The following is a 10,971-nucleotide window of genomic DNA, read 5'->3' as shown; positions in this document are numbered from 1 at the left end:
TGCCTCTCAGAAAGAGCCACTCTGCAGCTGGTTGGCTGATCTCTGTGGACTCTAACAGCCAGCTTCAGCAGTTACTTCTGTTTGAGTGGCCAGGCTGTCAAGTGGAGACCTTCCAGAGGGCAAGGGAGAGCTGGGCAGTGGGTCTTTCAAATACATGGCAAACATAAGTGCACATTCTGACATTCTATTGTTTTGCAGGAGACTCAGCCCCACTGCATTATTACTTCTGAAGTGCCAGAGATTCAGCGCCTGTCTGCCAGCACCTTTCTGTATACAGCTGTGCATTAAGTGCCTCAGACACGGGGATAAGGAGGAAGGACCACAGTGAAGTCTTGGTTTTTCAGACAGGTAAGTCAGAAAAGAGGTGAGGAAGAGGAACAAACAAGCTGGTTAGTCCCTTTCTGGTGAAATGGTGTGGAGCGTGGAGCCGGCTGCTGCCATCTTGTTGCATCTGTGCTGGTACCCACCACTGACTGTGCTCATGCTCAGTGCCCCTTGGAGGTGACTGTGAGGGTTCCTCAAGTCAGCAGCTGGAGGCGATTCAGTTGTACAGCCACAGCTGATAACTGTGTGGTGCCTCCCCCCTGAACACTGTTATGTAGCCAGAGCTGTGCACCGCTGTCCCAGCCCGTGGGAGGAAGCTTGGCTGAGTTACTGGGTGAGGGGACATATAAGGTATGCAGGAGGTCCCAAGGGAACCTCAAACCAGCTTTGTCTGTTGGGAAATGAATCTGAGAGGCAGAGAGCATCAGGAAGGGAGGTTGGCCATGTCCAAGCTGCAGACAAGGAGGGGGAGCACTGTAATGCCTGATGAGAAATGAGAGTGAGGTTTTGGGTTGTTAGAGGTGCCAGGTTGCTACTAGGTGGTTTGTTTCTTGGAGCCTGGGAACCAGCAAATCCCTGCCTCTAGTGAGCCGTTCTTGAGCAGTGTGTCATCACTGACACAAAGCAGTGGGGACACTCGTGAGGTGAGGACTCCCCTGCGGGGACACGTTGCAGGCCAGGACTGGAAAGCTTGGGCCTGTCCTGCTGTCCAGACCATGCTGGGGACTGGTCTATCAGTCACGGGTAGAAATGGGCTGCTGTGCCTGGAATTTGTTGTCAGGGAGCCCCAGTGAAGGGAAAACTGGGTTCAACAGTCCCATGCTGTGTCTTGCACCAAGTGGAGCCGCTCATGTCCCTGTCGGCTGGATCACTGCCCTGTGTGACACGCCGGTTTGCAGTCCTAGTGCTGTCTGCCCTTAGAAAGAGCCTGGCAGAAGTTAATGTAAAAAAGAGCAAAATAGCTATTTAGAAATAGCTTGGAAACATTGTGTAGAGCCCCTGCTGTGGCTGAGCTCGGTGCTGTGCTTTTATGTGGAGCCTTTTAGGGTTGCTCTGGAGGCAATTCCAGAACACAGCTTTCTTCGTCATCCCTTGGTCCCTGGTGGCAGATCTATGTGCTGCTGAACTGAACAGAGAGGGGCAAAAATGCCGACAGGGCTGCAGAGGATGCGAAACAAGTGACTGTTGCATGAGCTGCCCATGCTGCATCACACAGGGTATGCAGCCTGCCGCGGGGTGGGGGGGTGCGTGGCTGTGGCCAGAGCGTGGAGCCTGTGCTGTTTGCAAAATCAATTGGAATTAGTTAGGAAAGCTGGACGGGGTGTGGGGGGGAGCAGCTGGCAAAGTGCGGAGTCTGGGGAAGAGTCAGAAACTTTCCTGCTTTTTGTCCCAAAGCAAAAGTTTGTGAATAAAAAAAGCAGCTATCTGCTTTCCCAAAATATGGCAGCCCCTTTACCCTGCCCTGAGGATGGGCCACTCTCCTTCCCTCCTTCTGCTCCCTTCCACCCCTCCCCACACTAGTCTCCTGAGACGTTTTCAGTCCGGCTGCCAATAGCTCAGCTGCACCCAAGCTTCAAGATCTGAAGACCAGGAAAAATGTAGGATTGAGTAAAACCAGCCAACACCTCCCTGCACACACAGTTCCTTGGGGAACTGCTGTTCGGGCTCGACAGCCGCAGAAGCGAGGAAGGGCTTCCTGAAGTGGATGTGCCCAGCAGGTACTTGTAGGTTGTCTGACTTCGCTTTGACCCACTGTGGTTGCAAACACCCCCTCCCTATGCCGATTTTTCTTTCTCGAAAGATTTGAGAGAGACAGATGCTGTTTGTCACAATGGTGAACTCTGACAACTAATTTCTGAACCTTGTCTTGACCTGAGGATAAGCAGCTCCTGACTCCATGCATTCATTTCTGACTCTGTAATGCTTAAATATAGAGCAGCCCTGGGGCTGTGATGAGTCACCCACTCCTAATGACACTATCAGACTGTTGGCAGCACGCTCCTGTCCAACAGGAGGTAGAGCTGACTGCCCCGGGCAGACACCCATCCTGCTGCAGCGCAGCTGGATGTGTTTGCCTTGGTCCCCCCCATGCTCATGGTAGTGACCCCTGTCCCGAATGGAGCTGAAAACCCTCTTGGCTCTGGGTTTCACCCGTGCCAAAGCAAGTGCTGAGCCCTGGGTCCTGGGCTCGGCTCCTGGGAGGGCAGCGCAGGGGCTGGTCCAGCTCCTTTTGTGTATTTCTTTTCCAGAGCACACTGCCGTAGAGGCGCGTGGTGATGCGCTTTGCCAGGATCCTTCCCTTGGTGTCCCGCTGGGGATGTGCGGGAGCGCAGAGGACTGAGGGGCTGAGCTCTTTTTCTATCAGTTTTGGCTGGCTCAATGAGTTGCTGGTCGATGTTTAAGCACAGCTGAAGCAGGGAGAACAGGCTTAAGTTTTTTTGTTTTTTCTAAGTTGTGGTTAAGTTTAGTGGGTAATCTGTGGTGGGTTCGAAGCCTGGTTTGGGAGCCAGATGAGTCACTGATTATCAGAATGAGAAGTGTAGCTTCATGATGAAACGCCCACGTCCCTCAGAGTCAGGTCAGAGTGCACAGCTGGAGGAGGGTGGGTGGGTGGGTGGTTAAAGACCCTCTCAGGAGGGCTGCGCTCAAGCTCGTGGTCTGGTCCATGCTCTCCAGGAGTCCCTGGGCAGTTTGCTTCAGCCTTGGGCTGCCTTCCCCCATCTGTAGGTGCCCATCACGTCACACCCTTTCCTTTCTCTTCCTCTCATCCTGCCGGGTGGTGACTCCTGGGCCTTTGTCCCTGTCCCCGACCCTACCCTGCCTTCTTTAGCTGCAGCTGCTGCATCGCTCCCCCAGGCGGGGTTCCTCCCACGGCCACGGTCCCCCCGCTGCGGTCTAGGTGCAGCTGTGCTGGAAGAGCCCGCGTGGGATGGTGGGAAGCCCCAGTGCATGAGCACTGCTCAGGGGTAGCACAGTGCTGAGCCACAATCCTGCCTCCCTCCGTGGGAGGGGGCAAAGGGCCGCTGGTCCCGTGCAGGGCAGCCCCTCTCTGGTGGCAGAAGGGAAGGCTGTGACCTCTCCTGCCCGAGGCCCCGCTGAGCCCCTGCGCTGCTGGCTTGGCAACAGCAGCTGGGGGGCCAGGCTGGCAGCAGAGCCTCATGCCCGCTTGCAAAGGGGCAGCCCTGCTTCAGCCATTGCTGGCCTGGGGCAAGGGAGCATCGTCCCCAGGCCGAGCAGCTGGAGAGCAGCCCCCAAACACCCCAACAAGCTCTGGGGGCTGGGGGTGGGCCCTGTTCTCTGAGCACAGAACCGCCCGGCTGCTCATGCTCTCCTGGCGTTGGCCCACCTTACTGAGAGGGACACGGCAGCCGTTTCGCAGCATGCATGGAGGAACTGGGGACGGAATCAATGTGTCCAAAATAAAAAATTGTGGGTATGCTTTACTTGTTTCCTATCCCGTGGCTGCTAAATTTGTGAGCACATCAGCTGTGTCTGTGGGCTCTGTGGGGAAGGGAGGGCAGTTCCCCGACTGCAAGCCAAGTGCTTGATCACCGGCAAGTGGTCTCCATTCCACAGGCAAAAGGATCAAGGCTTCTAACCAGTCCTTGCTATGCCTTTGTGCAAGTTCCCAATGACCAAATGAAGTATGAGCGCTGGTGTTTTGAGAGAGTGAGGCACAGGAACAGCTGTAGCATATCATCTGCACAAGTCTTGATTATGGAAGACATCAACCTGACCTTCCTCCATGTAAATGCTCTCTGCTTCTGGTGGTGCTGTTGGTGTCTGTATTGTAGGACAGTCTGGTTGTCTTCCCCTCCCTACAATTATTCAGAACAACGGGTTGGTTGACCCCTTGGCTTCAGGCAACGGAAGTATTTGTGACCCCTGGAAAAGGGTCCCTCTGCGGCTGACCCTTTCCTGTGCTTATTTTGAGTTTCAGGCCAGAAGCTCACGCAGTTCCCATGTCACTATCAAATCCCACACCAGCTACTGCCACAAATCAGTGCCTTACGGAGACAGCGGGGCTGATCCATACTCCTCCCTAAGAGCAGTTCAGTTCCTTTTCGTAAATTTTTGCCCACAACATGCTTTCAGCCCTGTTATCTGCCCCCCACCCCCGCCTTTTGCAGCCCATTAGTGCTGTGTTTCCAACTGACAGACAAAGTTTGGGTCTGAGAAAGCGTTTAGTAGTAACTTGGTATGAGCATCTTCTGCACCTGCCCGCCTAGACTACGAAGCAAAACAAATGAGCTCAGTTTCTAGGGAACGCATATGGTGATAAAAATCTGTGTGATCAGATTTACAACAGCCGTATATAAGGAGAGGGTGATGTGGAGGATTTTTCACTGCTAATGGCAGTGGCTTTTATTTTAAGCCCATTTTTTTTACATTAAAGATTTTATTACAAAAATTTTAACAGTAAGGCAGTTTCTCCATTGTCGGTCACTGTGAGCCACAGTTTTCAATCATCTTTAATACAAAACTAGATTCACACAGGAGCCATGCTCTTGATCCAAAAGCCCTTTAAGAAATGAAGGGGTAAGGCAGAAAGCAGCAGCACCATCTGTGTAATAATCCCTTACATATTTAGTGTTAGTTGCATAAACACTACTGCAGTGGAAAAAGGAAATACGGATTGTCTGTAGTTTAAAAAAATAAGCTTACCCTTTCTCTTCTAATAGTCCGGAACATTTTGGTCTGATGTGCCTCAGCACACTTCAATTTTAGTTTTGAGGGATTTTTTTTTTTTTAAACCAAGTGAAATGTTCCACTGTCAAAAAAATAATTTTCTTCCCCAAAGAATTGCAAGTCATTGAGTATAGTTCACCGCTTTAAAAAGTCATGCACTAAAATACTTTTACTCCCCAAGCAATGCCTCTTACAGACCATTTTTAAAATGATGTTTTAACACTGGAAGTAGTTGATGGTAGTTGGGGTGAGGGAGGTAATTGTTTAGCAAACTTCCCCACACATTCCCCAACTTCTCTCAAGCTTGTCATTCATCTTTTGGTGTTGGTTGAACAGAGATGGGGGGAAAACCCCAAACCCCTTGTTTAATGTAACAAAATTATTGTTTCTTATTGCTCCAACCACTATGTAAGAGACCATAGTGTTTTCTTCCACTACAACAGTACCTAAAGCAGTCACTGACACTTTTTATTCACTGCTTCTCTTACCTTGTGTAAATTCTACAACTTTTAGCTTGTAATTATTTTAATATGCCAAGTAACTCCTCTGCTTACTTTAGAAAAAAACCCCAGGTTTTCTGTAATAGCAAAACCAGATGCATTTTCGAAATGTGTTTGTGGTGGCAATACACTGATATTTTGTGCTTGTTAACTGTGCAGGCCTGGCTTTTCTAAAAGCATTAGCAGTTGCCTTGGAGCTACTGAGAGAAAATCAGAGCCCCAAAGGCAAGACTCCTAAGACCACGTTGTTTGCTGTATTCTTTTACTTGCAGGAAAGTGGCAGGACTTACCTGCAGCCATGGTTACCCTTTTTTGGAGCTTAAAGGACTAAAAAAGATGGGAAAGAGAAAACCATGGATAGGAATGGAGATGAATGACACTGTGTGAAAGGGAGAAAACTCCGGTAAGTAGAAATGTTATGTGGGTTTTTTAAATGATTATGATTTAGCGATCAAAAATATGCTCCGATAACCTATTTCTTTGGTGAATCTATTTATATATTAGATACTGCTCTAGCTTACCAGCTATTTTGAATAAATGAGCAGTACAGACGTGAGGTGGAACTATTTCTGATTTTCTTTTTATTTGTTTTCTTAAGTGCTGGATGGACTTTGTTTCACATCTGCCAAAAGCACAGTCAAATGCAAGAAGGTGCAGGGCTAAGGATAAACAGTTACGTAGGTCCCATTGCTAACAGGCTCAGCAGAAATTTAACAATGAATTTTCCAGCAACATTTTTAAAGTGTCTTCTGAAAGTATGCAGTTTCTCAAACTATAGTACCTTAAACTGCATTCTCAGTATTACAGAGGTATTTCTAGCATGTTAACAACAGTTGGCTTAATCTACGTTTTGGCTCAATTTTCAAGATTGTATTGAGGCAGAAAATCCAATTAACTAAAATTGGAATTTTTCCCTTGGTAAAGACTTCAGGCTTGACCTCTACATCAGTAAAACCATCATCATCCAGAAAACCAGACTGTTTAGGTAGACTCTGGTGCAGCTCAGTTTGATTCTTGTCCTTGTGCTAGTGGAATATTCAGACATTTTGCTAAAAATCCTGCTGTTGAAGAGAAACGGCTTAGGAAAGCGAACGAACCTCTCTGCAGCCTCTCCCCACCCTGCTTCGCAATTCCTGTGCCGGGGGCAGCGGGGGGGGACGGCAGTTATTCCTCCCACAGGAGTCTGATGAGCAGAACCAAAGTTCAACAGCTACAGCAGCCACAGTCTCATCTCCCTCAGAGGCTTCAGCTTCATCTCAGTGTAAGGATGACGCGTCACAAACTAAGGTCCCTGAAAGTCACTGTGAGCAAGTTCTTCCAGTGCGGGCAGTGCTGACTGGGGGGACACTTTTTCTGTGTGGGCGGCGTGAGTCGGAACAGCTCCAGCCCTGGCTCGTGGGAAGAGCAGCAGTGAAGTGAGCAGCACCAGAGCCTCTGCAGGAGGCCCCTTCCCAGCGCTTCCTCCCTCACGGGTGCCAGTGACAGCTAAAGAGAGGGGAGGCAGCACGAGGCGCACAGCAGAGGCAGCCTCTGCAAGGTAAGCAACACCAAACCATCCTGTGCAAACAGTCGCCCCGTGACTAAAGGCATGTCACTGCTGTGACCTGCATTCAGCGTCCACAGCAGGAAAAACATTTGCAAAATAAAAACCATCTACAAAAGATTTAGGATTATAAATAGGCCATCTGTTTCTCACAGAACCTTGAGAACTGGGAAGACAAGGGTGGAGAGCATTCTGCAAGGACCATGTATTACCTCATCACCTGAAGCCTCATAACCAATTTGAAATTCCAGTATCCTAAGGCACAATTATTTTGATTAATGAAGATGGTAACATTCCCATCCCCACTGCCCAAGGAACAGATGTAAGAGTTGACTACCAAGACAGAATAAAAGCAGCATTTGTTTATGTGGACAAACACGAAAGAAAAAGAATGAAGGGAAGATGGGCTCTAATTGTTGTCAGGCTGCTCTAATGCAGGCATGTGTTTGGCACAACACTGCTGAAGCATCTCATCTATGTGTTTGGAACTGCTGGCTCACATTTGCAAGGTTAAGAGCCAAATTCCCCACAGAGGCTGAGAAGGAAGATAGTTTAAAAACTGGGGCTTTCGCAGAAGTGGAAAAATGGGCTAAAACATGGTAACAACCTGTTCCGCAGAGAAACACAAACCATGCCTGCAGTTCTCAACAGTAGTGGTCAGGTACTCTGGAAAAGCAAGGAGTCAGACCTCTGGAAATTGAGGAATATGAGCTGGTTTAATTCAGCCTGCCTTAGAAGGGAGCCCTCCCATTGAATCGTCCCGCCCTGCCCTTAGTAGACTGACGGTTGTGAGGAGGGCTCTAAGCAAACCATCACTGGCTGGCCACGCTGATCTGAGGGGGCGATGGTGAAGGGAACACCACACACACCACCACTGTTAGTTGTGGCCCTGATCTGTATTTTGTCCTTTTTTTTTTTTTTTTTTTTTTCCTGTAACACTCATAGATCTTAATATAGTCTGTTCATAAAACCTTAAGGAGATATTTAAAGGGAACTAAAAGCATGTTTGTTTTGTCCACAGATGAAACACCGGTGTAGTTGAAGACTGAACCTGTAGTGGAGTGTTAGTCAATTGTAAACTGTAGGAGACGTGTGCATTTTACACAAACTGAATACAGAAGAGACAAAGGATGAGTCTGCATCATTCCAACTCTGATAAAGTGCACGGCCTTCGGAATTCCTGTCCCCGCTCATGGAGCCATTTATTGGATACTGCAAAGACATGAAAGGTATACGATCACTGCACCTGGTTAGCTCATGTTTCTATTTAAGCTAAATATACGCTGCCTGCCAGCTTTTAAGTAAGCACAGGATTATCTTAATTTTCTGAAGTATTTTAATACACACACAAATGGGAATTTGGTCTAATAAATCCAAGAGGGGAAAAAAACCTTCCAGTAGCTGCAAAACTACAAAAGACTATTAAAGTAGATGCAGTATTACATATATATATTAAAATATGCTACTATATATAATATATATATATGAAAGAGAGAGAGTGCTATGAAGTAGACAGATAGAGCTATAAAGTAGATTTCCTTATAAAGGACCTAATTTCTGGCTGCTTTTTATTCCACCACGAAGTCCAGAGGAAAAAGAAAACCAAGACAACCCACCACCAAAGCCCCAGACCTCCAGGTCACAGGCAGTGCAAACAGCATGAGGGGTACTTACCCCATTTGTTTCCAACTAGTACTGGGCAGGCTGCATGCCGCGTGCTGTAATCTCCTTCTCCACTTGGAAAGAGGTTGTACCAGAATACAGCTGTTCCCTGGAAATTGCAGTGAAAACCCTCAGCATTTTGCTCTGTGCAATACATACTTTCACACCAAGTTACTCGACGATAAGGCAGGGGTATGTGTATTTTTATTTCAAATGTTCCTTTTAAACTGAAGGCTCTTTTGGATATTCCACCATTTGCTTTCCTAAGGAATGGGTCTCCTTGGACTCATTCTGTGTCCATATATACTTGGATGCTGATTCTTTTTAAATCTAAGCCAGTTTCATTCAATTCTGAGCAGTTTCAGAAAGCAAGACAATTTACTAAAAATGAGAGCAGGCCAGTGAAAAAAGACCTTATCTGTGACCCTTCTGAGGGAAAAAAACTAACAGGAACACAGAATTTCAGGGATAACTGCCTACAGACACCTCGAGACTAAACCTATTTACAGATTTAAGTATTTTCAAAACGTTTTGAAATATTGTAATGTTTTGCAAAGCCTATGCGTTAGAAGCAGTTTAGTCCAAAACACAACTATGCATTAACATGCAAAACAACAGAGGCCCTTGGAAACAGCGGTACTGCTCCGGTCGCTTCACTTAGTTTTAAGTACCTCTGTGCTCCATGAATAGTACTCTAATCTTCTTTATATAAACTCATTTTAAAGCTTCGTTTTAAGCGTTTATACATCTGTTGTATTTTTGAGTAGCGGAGAGAGGAGGGGTTACCCGGGATAAAACGCCCCGCTTACCTTTTTGGGCCAAACACTAGCTCCCACTTCAGGAAAGACAGTAGCGCCCCCTGCTGACACATCGCTCATCTGAAGAGGTGGGAAAAGGCACAAGTTAAGTTGCAAGCCGATGCATTTCCAAGTGTCACGTTTTAGTAAAGTAAAATTAGGCTACTGAACAACTTAATTTCTACCTCCCAATTAGCGAGCAGAGGCTGCTTGATTAACAGTCTTAACAAAGGCCGAGACCCGCCCACTTTGTTCCAATGCAACAGTCGGTCTCACCCTGAATGTCACATGCTCAAATGTTTTGGGAACGAGCATGCTATAAATACCGATGCAGATACAAAAATGAATAGACAGTCAAATAATATAAGCTCATGCTCAACTTTGAGGAAGAAAGCCTTCTGAAGAACAAACGGGAGAACCATCACTAACAGGTAAGAAGATACCCTGTATGTATTACCGCTAAGTTGGTGGCTGCCTTCATTTGCAAGTCACTTCAGTAAAGAAATGTAATGAAATCATTCAATGGTACAGGATATGCAGTGACAGATATTTTCGGCACTAGCACATGGCAGAAATACATCACTTACATAAAACAACCAAGTAGCAATTCTGTTGCCTGTTCCCAATTCCTTAAAAGCATCTGGCTCATCTTTCTGTGAATAAAAGCAAGCAGATTTAATAAGCATTTCCTTTTGATTATTGAGAGGAGCCAATGACATACAGCTGCAGAGCCAGCAGCAAAGTCATGCAGAAAAACTAATTCAATCCCTCTAGCTGGAAGGAGGGGAGAATGCAATATGAGTCTTGTCTATTAATTTAAATAAACCAGGCATTTTAAAACTCTGTAGGGCAGGGAGGGCATAAGCCTAAATTGCTAGTGGATAAGAAACAACGGTACTGTCTGAAAATTACTATACAAATCGTCTTCACGGCCACAAACTTAATGATTTAATTACACTCACTTATCCCCTCTTGTCCTCAGCCAAGATTATCAACAGCAAGGGCAGCTCTTCCATCCCCCTGCCGCAGAGGTGGCCCCACGCGTGCCCTGAGGGCAGCTGCCAGCCCTGCTCCCCTGGGGGTGGTCCTGCATTTGTGGCCATCACCCCCTCTGGCCTCTCTGACCTTGCGCTGGAGCTGCAGGTGCCAGCTGCTGTGCCAGGCAGGCTGCTGCTCCACCTGGCCGGCCGGCCGCGGTCTGCACTCCTCCCTGGTGTACAGGCGTTCCAGAGTGCCATTAAAAATCCAACAATGATTCATTAAGCAACACGCTGCCAGCCGCAGGGCGTCTGTGGCAGCCATTCCCCAAGCCTTCGACAGGAGTAAGGTATGTCCCTGCCTAAACGCACGGGAAGGCGTGTGGTGCAGCTGCGAGGCCACCAGCTGCCTCCCTGCCACGCTCCAGCATGTGTGCGCGTTCTGGGGCATGTTACCAGTGCTCTTCCTTACAGCTGGG

General features: G+C 47.7%; 1 protein-coding gene and 1 long non-coding RNA gene across 9 annotated transcripts in view; one reads left to right on the top strand and one right to left on the bottom strand.

The window, feature by feature from the left end:
* Positions 1-10,971, top strand: part of LOC130154718 (uncharacterized) — a 42,307-nt gene that overhangs the window by 7,662 nt on the left and 23,674 nt on the right. For all 3 annotated transcript variants that reach the window (XR_008823837.1, XR_008823836.1, XR_008823835.1), the window contains 3 exons: positions 199-348; positions 5,786-5,916; positions 8,078-8,285. This is a non-coding gene — a long non-coding RNA (uncharacterized LOC130154718). The remainder of the gene's footprint in view (positions 1-198; positions 349-5,785; positions 5,917-8,077; positions 8,286-10,971) is intronic.
* The window catches only part of P4HA1 (prolyl 4-hydroxylase subunit alpha 1), a 38,937-nt gene continuing 32,622 nt past the window's right edge, over positions 4,657-10,971 (bottom strand). For 4 of the 6 annotated variants that reach the window (XM_056351049.1, XM_056351055.1, XM_056351048.1 and 1 more), the window contains exons 12-15: positions 10,103-10,164; positions 9,528-9,596; positions 8,731-8,827; positions 4,657-8,268 (exon numbers count right to left, since the gene is read on the bottom strand). In XM_056351049.1, coding sequence (XP_056207024.1) covers positions 8,198-8,268; positions 8,731-8,827; positions 9,528-9,596; positions 10,103-10,164 — 299 coding nt within the window. In that variant the 3' untranslated portion in view covers positions 4,657-8,197. Of the gene's footprint in view, positions 8,269-8,730; positions 8,828-9,527; positions 9,597-10,102; positions 10,169-10,971 lie in introns of all 6 variants that reach the window. The other 2 variants (XM_056351053.1, XM_056351050.1) reach the window with 1 other exon arrangement.

The sequence above is a fragment of the Falco biarmicus genome, chromosome 9, assembly GCF_023638135.1.
Source record: "Falco biarmicus isolate bFalBia1 chromosome 9, bFalBia1.pri, whole genome shotgun sequence".
Taxonomy (NCBI): domain Eukaryota; kingdom Metazoa; phylum Chordata; class Aves; order Falconiformes; family Falconidae; genus Falco; species Falco biarmicus.
The sequence above is the reverse complement of the archived record's forward strand: the minus strand, read 5'-3'. Positions and strand labels throughout refer to the sequence as shown.